The sequence below is a fragment of the Anser brachyrhynchus genome, assembly GCF_964034855.1.
Source record: "Anser brachyrhynchus genome assembly, chromosome: 2".
Taxonomy (NCBI): domain Eukaryota; kingdom Metazoa; phylum Chordata; class Aves; order Anseriformes; family Anatidae; genus Anser; species Anser brachyrhynchus.
Window position 1 is genome coordinate 156946118 of NC_137695.1, and position 15812 is coordinate 156961929.

The 15812-nt window shown below is 37.2% G+C and overlaps 1 protein-coding gene across 17 annotated transcripts in view; it reads right to left on the reverse strand.

Annotated features, from left to right (window-relative positions):
- Positions 1-15812, reverse strand: part of TRAPPC9 (trafficking protein particle complex subunit 9) — a 556529-nt gene that overhangs the window by 329527 nt on the left and 211190 nt on the right. For all 17 annotated transcript variants that reach the window (XR_013947303.1, XR_013947304.1, XR_013947305.1 and 14 more), the window contains one exon: positions 6808-6898. Coding sequence is in view for 12 of the 17 variants with exons in the window: in XM_080582090.1 (XP_080438216.1) it covers positions 6808-6898 (91 nt within the window). In the remaining 5 variants the exon portion in view is untranslated. The remainder of the gene's footprint in view (positions 1-6807; positions 6899-15812) is intronic.

Genomic DNA, 15812 nt, shown 5'->3' on the forward strand with positions numbered 1-15812 from the left:
AATAAAAAAATAAACTGCATTTATTAACAGACGGGTACTATTCAGTATGTTCTTATGCCAAAAGTTGCCCGATTTAAGCAATTTCTTCCCCTTCTTACAAACTGGTCCTCTGACAGATTTCCAGCAATAAGTCAACTTATTTCCTATGCCCTGATTTTGTTAAATTAAAGAAATCTGTATCAGAGAAAGTGTAGTTCAAAGCAAGAGAGACTGTCTCAGATGTTTGAGTAGTGAACACAGAATCCACCTGCTAGAGTTACTCACTCGGTATCTGAGCAGATTTTATTCAGCGTGGTAACATAACCCCATAAACGTAAACCCAACAATAAGTCTTCATTAGCTGATCACCTCCAAAACTTTACTTTTTCCTACTCTGGTTTGATTAGAGCTCTTCCGTAAGAAGCTTCCCACGGGAGGTTTCATTAGAGACTTGTGCAGACATCCCATGCACCTTTCTTCACAGCTGAATCACGCTGGTAGGTCAGAGCAACACTAAATCAATCCCTGTCTAGTCACTTCGGACAGCTGAACTTCTAGCAGATTTCTATGTTATTAGGCTCAGAACAGATAATCTTCCTTTCTGGACTTACATTTCATCCATTTCGCTTATGGTACTTTGATTTTTGAGATTATCTATTGATTCCTGTGTGGTAGTCTGATCTTTTTGAAGAGACTGTGGTGCTTGTCTTTGAGCCAACAACATATTTCATCAGTATGTTCTTCTTCCTCCTCTTCTCTTTTTTTTTTCTTTTTCTTTTTTTTAAAGCAAAAATCACTATCAGTTCACACTGACAAGATCGTGAAAGAATGGTCCTAGACCAATGCTTACACAACTCCATTAGTATTTATTACTCCTTTTTCCCTCCAGCCTCTTCCCGCTGCTTTGATAGAAATTCTGGGCCTGCAGCTTCAGCTACCAGTTCCTTCAGAAATCCGAGGACATAACCACTGGCTCTCTACCTAATCTAGGAGGTTTTGTTCATTTATCTTCACTTTTTGGTGCTCTCTTTATTCTTAGTACCTTTTCTTTGAAATCGCTACTAGTCTAGTTATGTCTGAAACCCTTTCCCTGCAAGTTTTTCCCCTCAGTTTAGAGTAACCAAGGCTTTGGTAAGAATTAGAAGCAACAGCTGATTCCAAGCATTTCACACAATAGCATGTTTTGACATGTGAGAATGTTACTTTTGTGCCAGATGCCCTAGTTTCATCAAGTTAGTCCTTTTTTTTCAATGTACTACCCCAGTCCCTTAACACCTCCCAGTAACTAAAGCATGTTGCTTATTTGACATTGCCAAAATATCCTCCAAAACAGCCTGCACACAAGCTGTTAAGATATGAAAGTGTTCCCACCTCTCTTAATTCTTAAAAATAAAAATGAAAAACCTGAAGGTTTTTCTAAATGGATGAGAAAGGTTGGTTACCTAGTGAAATTCATTTACCACCCAACTGTTTCTCGGTTTCTGTCTTGCTATGAATCAGACTGCGATTCTCTATCTCATAGACAACTTTCTCTTCAAATTTTCTGGCTATCGTTTTCTTGGTTTCAACTTAACTTCTGATGGTAATAGCCAGTCTACTGTAATTCTGAAATACAAAACATTTAAGAGTATTTTAGTTTGATAAATGACTAGAATAATATTTGTTATATTTTTGAAGGACACACCCTGATATATCCACCCAATCTCTCCATATTCCCAAGTTTATCCCTATATAATCCATATGATCCTGTGATGATGAGTGATTTGTGTATTAAAAAAGAAAGTAAAACTGCTTCCTTGCAGTTCCCTCTTAAAACTATTCTTTTAACAAATACCAAGACGTGATTCAAAGATGGAGGAGGAGCAGCACTGAAGGACTGCCCCAACTAAACCCAAACTGTTAGCAGTGATCACGTCTGCAGAGATCTGGCTCTTTGTAAGTGAGGCCTTGGAGGTGGGACAAGCTGTCAGGGTGTCAAGATAGCATCCAGAACACAGGCTTGGAGATGTACGACTTCCTCATCTACTCACTGACAAATACTTTAAAAATATTTTCCGCTGTATTCAGGCCATGGTGATTTGACACTGCTGCAATCTCTGAGTTAATCACATAAACTGTGGAAAGGAAGATTTAATTACGGTCTAAGGTCAGACTGGAAAATACAAAATAAAATGGGCGAGTAGTTTCAGTAATTAATTTTAAGATCCATGAAATATATAAGCTGTGAAAAATTATTCTAATTTGATGTTCTTTAAAATAAACGATATGTTATGGAGATAATTTCTTTAAAAAGTAATACTTTGTAAGATGTTTTGTGAAACATAGCCAGACAGAACTTCCAAACAAGCTGGTGTGGATTGCATGCTCATAAAACACATCGAAATACTTTTAAATCTACCTCCTCTTGATGCTAACTACCTGCAAGGGCAAATTTAAAACCACCCTTCAGTTCTGAAGTTTTGAGTTTTCTGTAAGCTCAACATGCCCGCATGATGCAAGTAGACCAACAATTTATTGTGGACCCACAACGAAACGTAGTATACTCTACCTATACGTAAATAACTAAAACTTTGGCTATCAACCATCACTTTCCTTAATGCTGATCTGGAAACAACATTTAACAGCAATATTGTTAGTTTTCCCTTCAATAACATGAAAATGAAATATATTGCACTGTGAAAAGGTATCTAAAAGTAATTGTTATCAGCTGTCTTGAAATTCCTATTTATTAGAAAGTAAGAAGTGAAAAATGAATGAAATGAGTAAATGAAATAAAAGGATGAATGAAAGCGAAAGGTATTCCTGGACTTTGCCTGTGGTGATGCTTGATCGTCGTATGGTTCCTACAATATTATTGCAAATACTGTCTTTAGAGTTTATGTATAATCATTGGTTTTCAGTTATTCAACCAGTTTCTACAGGCAAGGAAAAGCTAAATATTTGCGCTATATATTATGACATGCATCACTTCAATATTTGTCTACAATTCTAAATTCCTAAATCAAACTTCTCCAATAAATCTTCACTCTAACATGTACGAGGACCAGCAGGAAAAACATCTTCACCCTGTGGTTGCAGTCAGCAACAGAAGTTAAGTTTCTTTTGCTTTACAAAGGAGGGGAATTTCAAAAAACTTTCTGTTGTGAAATTTATGTACAGCATGCAAAAAGTTGGGAACCTCTCCCTTTAGATGTAGTTCTCAAATTTGCATGTAGGAATATCCTGGGTCCAACCTATTCCAGGTTCAATCAAAAGCCCATTTCAAATTCAGTCTATTTCAACTTCGGTAACAGCATTTTGTGCATGGCATTCGTACCTCTGATTATTTTGCTACAAAATGCAGAAGAGTACCATCAAACTGATAAGTGCTTGGTCTCCAAATTTTGCTTGCTTGCAAAACTTAGCATCATAAATCAAATAAAGACTGAAAAAATATCTCACTGCAAGCAATTACAATTGCCTCCATCTGATCGTTTTCAAATCAAACCACATGACTTGCATGACGTATGTACGCCTTGGAAGAGTCTTGGTTCTTCTCATTAAACTTTGCAGGCTATGTTTCCTTGATTTGATCATATTAATATATGCACCTTAAAACCACATCTATTCCTACACTTGGTTTGTTGCCCAGCAATAAAAAGAAAATATGTCATAAATTTTAGAGAACATTGAACTTGCTGGTGTTGAGCAAGATCATGTTTTTCAATTACGTGTGATTTACTAACCTCGCTAATAGACAACTTCATTTTACAGAGATGTCCTAAATCTTAAAATCAATTTTAACAACACATTAAGAACTCTCCCCCTCTAGCCTTTGACATATTTTCTTTTTTACGATTCCTTATGTTTTAAATACTTTTTCTTTCCCCAGTCATTTAATCATATGAAATCACAACCCACACTGTCCACTAAGAGCCACTTTTTTCCTCCATCTGACAACCCTCAGAGCTGACTTCTGACCCTTAGACCAAAACTTCACTGCCACTAACTTTTAATTCTATGCTTTGCCTTGCATTTGGTGAAACAAAGACAGGATTGTCAAGTTTACATGAAAAATTCTTTCAATAGGCTTTTATAATTTTAGAAATGTAGTATTAACTCTAATATAAATTACGTCAAATTTAAAATAAATTTTGAAGTCTGGCTTTTATAATTTTGAACAAGAGCCAGTCATTTTTTAAAATCAAAACCATGTTAAATATTCATTCGTGTTTCAATGTGAGCCCTTATAATAAAGTAAACCCTTCAGTGTAACCATCAATATAGGAAAAGCTTTGAATAACCATAGGATCAATTTTGTTATACAACACTAAGGCAAAATTTCTTAGCCAATATATTCAAAGGTTGTATTACAATGATGGCTAATATAAAGAACGTTCATATTTAAACTCTAGTTCATCTTTCTTACAGAGAAGCAAAGCTCAAAGCAAAGCAAGGTTCTGACTACAAACAGTATGATGATTAAGAGGAAAACAACTCAAGTGGCCGACACTACCATATTACATTATTCTTAAAAGTAACTTATCAATAACATCAAAACAAATTAAGAGAGGCGGGATGATAAAAGACCATTTGTAAAATACTGCCTTGTTAATTATACATATTAGGATGACAGTTCTTTAAGTAGTAATGGTAACGGTCAAAGAATGTTTAAGATAGCTTGCATAAGATTATCTCCATATTGGTATTCAGTACAGACCACCATCACTAAAAAAAGCTGATTTGTACACGATAGTTACGGTCTATAATAAACCATACACAAGCACAAACACTGTTTTTATCACTTCAAAGCAACAGGAAAAAAACCACAGGAAAACAGAATGCGCATTACATCTTAGATGATTTGAAACACATAACACTTTATTTACTCTGCCTATTAGAGCTGAGTAGGAAACATAATCTGGCTAAAATTTAGAGTCTGAAGGACAATGTGTCACACCGCCTGAAGTTGTGTACACATACACTCATTCTTGATTGTCCAGACATTCCAACAAATCCTTGTTATTCCCACCTACCAAACTGAAAGACAATCTTTTAATTCCTCCTTCATACACTAATAAAATCAAAATTAGTCTGCCACTGCCATGGTGTTTCTGAAGGACCCCAGTAGCTTCCTCAAGATGACTGCAGGTAGCTTCACCTGGCCACGCGGTGGTGAAACCAGGTAGCAAAGATTCAGCTACTGAATACTCAAAGTTATAGTTGATTAAAAGAAACTGAAATTTCTCCATTGCCTTTTATTTTCATTTTTGCCTTTGTTTTCAAGTAAAATCAGAAGAATTTACAGGTATGAGGCAGAGAACATCACAGAGTGTTGGTTGGTGTTCGTATGTTCTGACAACTACAGCAACTGCAACTCTGAGTTAAACAACAACATGAGAAATTACCAACTGCACAGGCAATTGGATTTTATTGTAAATCCGTGCTACATTCATGGTTTCTGAATAATGCATCAAAATATCAATGAAAATCACCATTTAGGCAGGCTTAGCGAATGCAGCCCTATGCCTCTAAAAGTCTCTTTTACTTAGACGCTGTAAGGTGGACTTTGGCAGTTAACTGAAAACCAAAAAAGAAAACCAAGAAAATTAAAAAAGAAATAATTAAGAAGAATAAGAATTCATCCTTAAGATGATCTCCCATGCAAAAACGCCAAGGAAAGATTTCCGAGCCCAGGCTACAAACCTGTTGAAGGTCAATGGCATTCAGTAGAGCTAAAATGACTCCCAAGTGACCTGAGCTAACAACACCCATCTGACACGAGCTGCTTGTTTTACTGATGAGGACCAAATCGCCAAAGACAGACATTCAAGCAAGTGCTACCAAATCTTTGAATCCTCTGAAGAACAGCTGCCAGGTAAGCATGGTTTCAGAGACAGATGTTTAAAGTTCGACATGTTTACAACACAACAGATTCAAAATACTACCAGTTTTAGCCTTCTCATCTACATATCAGGTGCATACACATTTTGGCATATGAGTTGACGATGGTCTGTATGCTTGAAAAAAATAAACATTTGAAACAATAAATGTATGCAAATAATAGCATTTGGGGTCTTTTAAGTTTAAACAATTAACTCAGACAATGCTGATGGACCATTGCTCCTTAAAAGTGGTCCTCTCTGAGTTATCAAATTAATTAGAACAAGGAGCATAGAGTTAAATTTGCTTTTAAAACTAAGACTTTGAAAACAGTTTTCTTACAAACATGGCACTTCTTCTTTAACCGATCACTGCAATAGAAGGGTTGGGGATAAAATACCCCATGTTCCAAAACCTCTACACAAGCCCTGTTGAAAACCTCAGACACAAGTCAAATTATCACACTTCTTCAAAATTAAATCAACTAAATATTTAACTGTTGGAACATCACTCTAAATGCAAAGTTAAGATTTACTAAGATTACTAAAAAAGATACTAATGCAAATATCTAGATTATGATAAGAAATATACCACAAATAATATCGCTATTCTGTATAAAAACGTTTTAGAGAAATTACTTTAAAAACACGCACTGTCAGGCAAAGAGAAAATTTAAGCAGCAGCCACCTCTCCTGCAAAACAACTCGGACCGCAAATTACAGGAAAAAGTGCATACTCAGGTTTCATACATACCATCACTGAACAGTGATACTTAAAATAAAATTGATATAAATTTTACGTTTATATTCAGCTAAGCAAAATATCTAAAGGGAAAAAAAAATCCTAGCAGATTCTTCTGTATCACAGAGTACCAGTAAATGAAAACATTACCATTCTCATGCCGCCAGAAATTACAAACCAGTACGTCCTCAGAAGAGATCATCAGTAGATTTTGACATTACTCACCCCACTGGAGAGGAGCCAGCTGTAGATGCTCCAGGACCAGTTGATTGAGAACGCCTTCCACACTTGCTTCTCCTTCACGCTTCAAGGAAGGGTAAATTAGAATTAAGGAAAACTTTGATTCAGAGAGAAAAAGAGCATGTAGCACGCACGAATTTTATTACTGCAAATCAAAACTGCAACTTCAAGATTCATTAAAGGTTCAAGTTTTATTAGTCAGTAAATTGGCTAACAATAATAATTAGAGCAATTTGTATCTCCGGAATATAAAAATTTAATTCCACTGAGGAGCATTAAATATAAATATGCAAAGGTAAAAAGTGTCTAAATAATAGTACAGCACAAGGGGAAAAAAATCTGGAAAAAATGCAGAATCTGTAAGTATGTGGTGCAGGATCACAATTCAAAATGACAAGTTAAGAACAATCTGGAAACAAAAAGAGATAAAATACAAACCAGAACAAATGTGAGGTAGGTTAGTTTTGAATATTGGTTTGGTGCATGTTCCGTGGACATACAAGGAATGGTAGAGAATTTAGTGACCATGTCATTATTTGATCTTTAAGGTCCCTTCCAACCCGAGCCAGTCAATGATTCTATGAAGGGCAAACATCAAACCAGAATCACACGGGCATGTAACCTGCAGGCTTCCCTTCTACTCAGTCCTCTGTGAACTCAGTGACAAGCTCAGACTGAAAGGAGAAAAAATATTCTTACTCTAAGGACAGCAGAGAACCGAAATCAACTGTTGGGAAAAAGAGAATCTCTATGTTTAAAGGGCTTCAAAACCAATGGAACACAAAGATAGCATTTCCATTTGAACAAATTCATAATAATAAATAATATATTACAATGATATATATTTAATATGAATATTAATGGTAATGTGGGGTGCATCAGGAAACTTATGTCAAAGAGCACTGGATTATTTTTTTTTTAATTCTCTGATTTCAGAAGAGCACTGAATACAAAGGGCTTTGAAGGACACACAGACATTAGAACCACTTCATATTTAGCCAAAGTTGCACTGACTGGCTTTGGCACAATTTTGTACCACAAGAAGCTCCTGTCTCAGGTAGGCTGAGAGGCATCACAGAGTGGTTGAGGTTGGAAGGGACTTCACTTCTGGGTCCATCTGGCCCAATCCATCTGGGTGCCCAGGCCCACGTCCAGGTGACTTCTGAAGGTCTCCAAGGAGGAGATTCAACCTCTCAGCTCTCCAAGCAGGAGACTCAACCTCCACAACCTCTCTGGGCAACCTGTGGCAGCACTCAGCCAGCCACAGAGCACCGAAGTGCTGCCTGATGCTCAGAGGGAACCTCCAGAGCTCCAGTTTGTGCCCATTGCCTCTGGTCCTGGCACTGGGCACCACTGACAAGAGCCTGGCTCCATCTTCTTTGTGCCCCCCCTTCAGGTATTTCACCTTCAGGAAGAGGCGGACATGGAGCAAGCAGGGCTCAGCACATGAGCTTCTCAAAAATTCTCCTTATCCAACTTAGTAATCTTCAAACATCGTAAGCACAGGTGGAGTGCTGTCCCAACACAGTTACAGGCTGAACTCCCAGGAAGATTCCCTGAGGCGTTATCCAACTACTCCAAAAAGAACTGGAGCCATCTTTCCCAGAAACAGATAAACAAAGACAGACGAATCTATGAGTTTTTATAAACAACTCCTTAAAGCCATCAGTTCTTTTTCTGCAAAACTCTGAAAAGGGAGGCACATCATCAGACTGATGAAGTACGTCCTCATCTGAGTCATTTAAAAGAAAATTAACAGGTACTGAAAACAACTCATTTCTACCACAGGACATAATTTTATGTATTCTTCAGAAGGTTTAAAAAAAAAATCTTGAAACCTCAGACTAAAAACAGCTAATAGTTGAGACTCGAGAGCTCAAGGAGATGATAAATGAGGAAATCAATAATTTATAGCATTCTCACAAAAATTTTTTCAATAATCCTCATTATGGCCTGAAGAAAATGTATTAAATAGCTTTAATTTCCCTAAAAGTACTACAAATGAAGAAATCACAGACCCTAACAAAAGGATCTGAAAGCCATAAACAACATGACAGAAACCCACCTATTTGGAAAATTCAGGACAGCAGACTGCCACCTCAGAAAAACATTGCTGCTGAAAACTAAAAGCCAGGACACCAGCACAACAGAATAATTGCCAAAACCCAAACTCCAAGATAGAGAATACATATTTGGAGTGCTTTATAGACACACAGCAGATAAATAATTCTGTCATCACATCTTTAATCTAAGGAATATAAGCGAGAGAAAGCACTAATAAAAAGGCAGTATTTTAAAGAAGTTTTAAAACAGAGCGGTTGCCATTACCCATAATGTTAAGCTAACTTAACTGTAATTTACTTACAACTGGCTCACAGTGGTGCCTGGAATATTACAAATTTTTACTGCTTAAAGCTCCATGGAAAGCTTAATGCCTCAGATACCATTATAAAATGACTATAAAAAAGGTGATTCTCCAAAGTTTATTATTGGTAAATGCTATCAAAACAGATCCATGTATTCATAAAGAAAACACATTTTTGCAATTTCAAATTCAACACATCCACAGATTATTTCTATAGCCAACGACCTGTTAAACTTGATGCAGAATATTTTGCTATGCACGTGATACTTTTTTTAACAGACCACTAATAAAAATATGGGAAGTTCTTCCAGGTGAGTACAATATTCAGAAGAAAGTCTATATTTAAGTCATTATTCCCACCCTATGGCAAATGTTTACAGTGATTTAAATATATATATGCATATCAACTAATAAAAATTACCTTTCCACACTTTTTAAGTTCCACATCCTGTTCTTGCTCTTGGGTACAAGAGACCAAAATACTGGATCAAGCTCCCTGGAGTTCCCGGATGATTAGAGTGCTGAAGCACACAGCATAAAAAGCTGAGAGAACGGGGTTTGTTTGGTCTCGAGAAGAGAAGAAAGCCTAAGAAGAAATTTTACCGCTCTCTGCCATAGTGGGAGAGTATAGAGAAGATGGAGCCAGACTCTTCTTGGAGGAACACAGTAGCATGAAGAGGGGCAACAGACACAAGGTGCAGGGCAGGGTGTTCTACCAGACCTGGAGAGGTTCCTTCCAACCTCAATTACTCCATAATCCATGCAACCTCACCGTCTTCAGGACAAAATAGACTCAAATACAATATTGATGTCCAAGTTGCACGGACTGGTTCAGAAAACGTGCTTTCCCTTGGCAGCAAATCCCCAAAGTGCTTGGTTTTTAACAGGCACTTAAGATACTGCCCACAAAGTTCCCTAAGCATCCAGACCAGGTAAAACTCTGCTGCCAGGCAGCCTCAAAGTCAAAAATCACCAAAGAATCACGGAGAAACTCCGTGTGATGGGATGGTCTGAGCATGCCTAGTGGCCACAAAGAGCCACAAATGTGACTTTGTAGATTAAATCTCCCAAAATAAACCTCCACATATTTTCATGACCTGCCACCGCGATCACAAACCTGCTGTTCCGTAGAAGTCCCGTTTTGAAAAGCCTCCGTTCACCATTCACCCAGGCCTCAATTCTAAGAGCAAATGCTTTGTTTCTAACAGCACGTGCATCAGTCTGGAACTAAATAGATGACTTCCAGTTTCCACTGCAACTACTCACGTTTGGCAATTCAAGACCTTGTCTATTGCACAATAAAATGAGTTTCAATGCGGGCCTCGGATGTAATGAATACGCAACTACCGGATACTATTGAGAAAAAAATAATAATTTCACAGAGTAGATACCTTTATTTCACTGTTTTTAGAAACAGACTGTATATGATTCATACTAAATTTATATTTATAAATATATATTAAATAAATATGATTCTATATTTATGATTCATACTATTCATATGAAATTTATATTGTTTCATACTAAAAACCTGAATGACAATCAAATGAATTAGTTATTTCCCTAGGAAAACCTTAGTTTTTTACACCAACTTGGTTGCCTAATGTGCAGTTGGGTGCCTACATTTGTAACTCCGCATTGTTACCTAAAACCTGCAGCTTAAAAATAAAAGAGAGTTTTAAAAACAATTTCCGTATTAAAATTACTGATTTTTTTTTCTCTGCTATGCAGCATTCCACACCTTGCGTCCTTCTACAAAGATTTATTTTCACTAACATATTTCTGAGTTCTTTTGCAAATAAATACAGGTGGAAGCATGCTCACAATCATAAACAAATTAGCACAGGTTCATAAATAAGACTATACTAATGAAAAACAGATTTAAATGATTAATGAACACAGTTTACTTACAGCAGTAGCCTTAGTCATATTTTAAGCTTTCTGTTTTACTATTATTGTGGTACTTTATTACTACAACTAATTACATGCAGTTATTAAGGTTCCTAAATTTAGAAGTTACTATTGCAAACAATTGCTGATGCTAAGAAGCTGTATGGGAATGTAAAGCTCCATCCAAATAAAGTATTTCTTAGGCAATCTATCTATAATGATTTAAAAATGCCACAACATGCAATATTCTCATAACTGGCAATTCATAATTGTGATCAAGATGAAGTCATCAAAAGCTGAACAGACAAATAGAAAAGTAAATTTCAGTAACAGTTACCAGTGGTTTGCTGTCAAACCCAGACAGCATATCAAATGAGATGACTCAAGTTTCTGTCCAATACATAACCATTTCAAAATTTTGATTGGCTACTTAGATGATGAAATACAAAAACATTCATAATAAAATGTATGTATTTGGAAGAGGTCAGTGTTCAGAAACCTAATGAATGAGTGAAACTTACAAAAATCCGTTAGATGAAATTAAACGAAGAAAAGTTCCAAGTATCAACTAGAAGGAATCAACAAATTCTTAAAAGAAAGTTGGGACAATTATTCAGCTGGTTATGCTGGACTATATGCTCAAAATCAATCAGATATAGGACACTTGGAAAAGAAGACGAATACTGTTCTCAGAGCAAGCATCATATCTGAAACATGGACGACGTAGCTTTTATTTCATGAGAAGTCTCACCTGAAGTATTGCTTCCAGCTTTGGATTCCACGTATTGAGAAAAACATTGCAATACGACTGAAAGAAAATGTGGTTTGAAGAAAGAAAAAAAAAAAGCTGGCAATTAGGTTTAAATATAGAACAGAAAAATCAGAGGAGACATAGGCTGCAATTTCAAAACCTGTAAGAAAACATTTAAAATAGGCCAGGCTTCATATAAATCACAGAAATTACTGCTGAAGTAATTAAAAAAAAAAAAAGTCTAACTATTAGAAGAGTTAAAATGGAGCTTGATATTTAAGGTAGCACTGGAAGTTTCATTTGTATAGGCTGTTAGGGTGAGGCTCCAAATGTTTTCATGAATATGAATCCAAAACCTTCCCGTCTCATTTCACTGAAATAGTGTTTTTTTCACAGGAAGATCAGAAATTTTCTCCGTTTGAAAACAAACCTGGGAGGAGCTGGAGACAGGGGGAGGAAGAGGAATTTTCTACCGCATGGCTGCACAACTCACAAAATGGAAGCCAGTTTTGGAGGTCACTGTCCAAGCCTATGCTCAAAGGGTGGAAAACATCAAAATTACATCAGGTTGTTCAAGGCCTTGTCCTGAGTTTTTCAGTATCGTCAAAAACAGCAATTCCACAGCACTTCTGGACAACCCATTGTACTGCTGGACTGCCACCACTGTGAAAAGGTTTCTTCCTGGTACCTAACTGGAATTTCTCTGGATGCGACTTGCTACGGTCACCTCATCCTTGCACCGGGCATCTCGCAGGGTCGGCTTCGGTCTTCTCCACAACCATCCCCTGGGTACCTGAAGGAAACAATCAGATCCCAACACAGTCTTAGCTTCTCTGGAAACCGAAGGCCAAAGAGTGTGTTTTTCTCAGCTTCTTCTCACATATCGTGTGCTGCAGCCCCCTCATCATGCTGGTGCCCTCCTACATCGCATTTTCAGTATCTCCATCACACTCAGACATCAAAACAGTACAAAGTATTCCAGCTGCAGACACAGAAGCGCCAAGGGGATGATAACAGTCATTTCTCTTGACTTGTTGGCTATACCCTCATCTGTGCAAGACGGAACAGAGAGAGCCTTCATCAATACATGGGTACAACACTGAGCCACACATGATGATGTCCAGCAGAACCCAATGTTCTTTTTTTCTAGCCATCTAGTTTCTAGCCTATACTGATGCACAGAATAGCTCCGCTCCAGGTGCAAGAATTTCCTTTGTTGTTGTTGTTGTTGAAATCAGTTTGGTTGCTCCAATCGACTTCTCCACCTCGTCAAGAACGCTCTGAATGGCATCCGTGCCCTCCAAGGTATTTCCACGTCTCTGCAATTCAGGCATCCACATTCTCCCACACATGCTTGTTTCTTTTCTGTTGTTCTCCCACTACTTTAGAGACTTTGCTGTCCGTACCAAGCTTAAATCCAGACTCAGTAGACTAGCCAGTCTGCTGACAAAGGTGTTCTTACCTCACTTGATCAGGAGGGTTAAAAAGAGGCACCCAGAGCTACAGGAGGGAGATAGACCACTCAAAAAACAGCAGCAAGTTATGCCAAAAAACACTAGATATAAAACTAAAGCATAAATAACTCCTTGATGCTATCCCAAGCCAAGCCTTTCTGTGATCCTTATGAAAAAACCCTTCAGTCGGCTGAACATTGATAAATCCTTGCATATTTTTCTAAAAACGAGGATCACTCGAAAATGACCAAATTCTCTGAAATGAGTCTGAACATATCTGAATTTCTTCAGTCAAAATGTAGATGGTAGAGATTAATTGAATATTCTGACAAGCAATAATCTATGGGGGGTCTAACAAGGACTGTGTAAAGAGCACAAAGAGAAATTTAACCTACCCTTCATCTTCCACGTGGCAGACGTGATATTTCTTAGCTCAGGGGTTTGAAGAAACCAGGTACAGAGTAGCGGTATAAACACAAAAAGACAGAGCACTCAGCAACAGACACAGCACTCTAAAAACTTTAAAGAACACTTAGTACAGATGCCTTGATCCACAAGACAGAATGCATAGAAGTTCCTTGCAGAAAACATAAATTTTGTTTAAAAATATTTAGAAAACATGAAGAGAAGCATAAGTTGAAAATATTAGCCACCTTAATACTACATGTGCTCCATCTGTTCAAATCCTGTGTTAAAACAACAAACCTTGGTTGTTAAGCTGATACCAGATGCCATCTACCAGATGCTAAAAAACAAGACAGCGTGTTCTTAATTTAAATTATCTCAATACACCTATAATCTCAATGACACTCTACATTAAATTACTTCAGAATTTTTCTTAATTGAAACAGCATGGCAGCAAGCTTTCACAGAAGAAGGTCTATTTTCCTACTAATTTTCATTCTATCAAAAATGTACAGAGGTTACAATGAATAATATACTGTGTTGTCTTTACCTCCTGCCTTCAGCCCTTCAAAAGTATATGAAAATTGATCAAGCGTTACAATACTTTCCCAAATGAAGCACTGAAAAAAAAAATCACTTGAAACCCTGAATATTTCAATGAATAAAATGTATTTTATATTTCAATGAATAAAATATTTCAATGAATATTTCAATGAATAAAATGTGCTGGAAGATATTCCTGATGCTCCTCAAGACATTCAGACACAACTTGAAATCCTCATTATTTGGGAACTATTTTTGGTCCTGCAGGGGTTCTGTATAATTTTTCGCTACATCCTGAATAAAAGGTCCTTGAAAGCAACTAGAGGAGGGCAACAAAGCTGGACACGTGAGAATGGCAGAAAGCTGCACCAGGGCAGCTGGACTTGATGATCTTTGTAGGTCCCTTCCAACTGAGCTATTCTGCTCTTTTCAATGGCATCCACACACTTAAATCTGAAACCTTTGTTTGTGTGATGATTTCATATAACATCAACCAAATGCTGTAATAATTTAAGGAATTGTAAGCTTCTAACCAACACGTTAGTTTCCTTAAAAAGTGTAAGAAATTGAGTTACTCTCCTTCTACACTGTTCCTACCACATATCGAATTATATTTTAAATATAAAAACACTTGACACAGGAGACACCAACTTTTCTGTGGTTACTTATGAACACTGAATCTCTCAAATTCTAACCATGACAACTCATTTTTCCACTTTGCTGTATTCACAGAAGCACACATCAGTTTTTATTTATTTCTAATAAATTAAATAATATACTCCTTCCCTCGTAAACAGTACAAGACTGCTTGTAAAAAAAAATTGTCTGAACTCTGTTCCCTAAAGCATACATATATTCTCATGCATATATTTAGCACAGAAAGATTAGCTGGAGAGCTCAACATGGTTCAATAACGGCAGATACCAAAGAGATTGCTTTTTCTTACCTTTCTAAAGGCTTCTGCAAAAATTCCTTCTCTAGTAAGGAATAAAAGCAACTATACCCCTTTGCATTTCTGCAAATACTTTTTATCTCTTGGCTGCAGGCCTCTGAAGGAAAACAAAGCTTACACAGTTAAGCTATCTGTCCATTTCTCAGCGTATCTTTCCACAAGTGTGTCTGAAATAAAATCTGCTGGCCAGTATCAAATTAGTCTGGTGGAAGGACAGCTGTCTCAGAAATGTGAGAAATTAAGTTTCTCCAACTTAGCAGAAGTGAGAGGAGAACTGTTTGTTGCTTTCTTTTTTTTTTTTCTTTTTTTTCACCTGCTTGCACCTAAATGTTGCCATAAGAAATAAAATGATTAGAAAGATTGATTCTACCTGGGACATGAAATCTAGAACACTGCATCAGTTGACAAGGGAAGACCAACTGATGTCATCCACCTGGACTCCCGCAAGGCCTTTGACACGGTCCCACACAGCATCCTGATCTCAAATTGGAGAGAGATGGATTTGATGGGTGGGCCATACAGTGGATAAGGAATCGGCTTGAAGGTCACACCCAGAGAGCGGTGGTCAATGGCTCCATGTCCAGGTGGAGGTGGGGATGAGTGGTGTCCCTCAGGGGTCTGTTCTGGGAC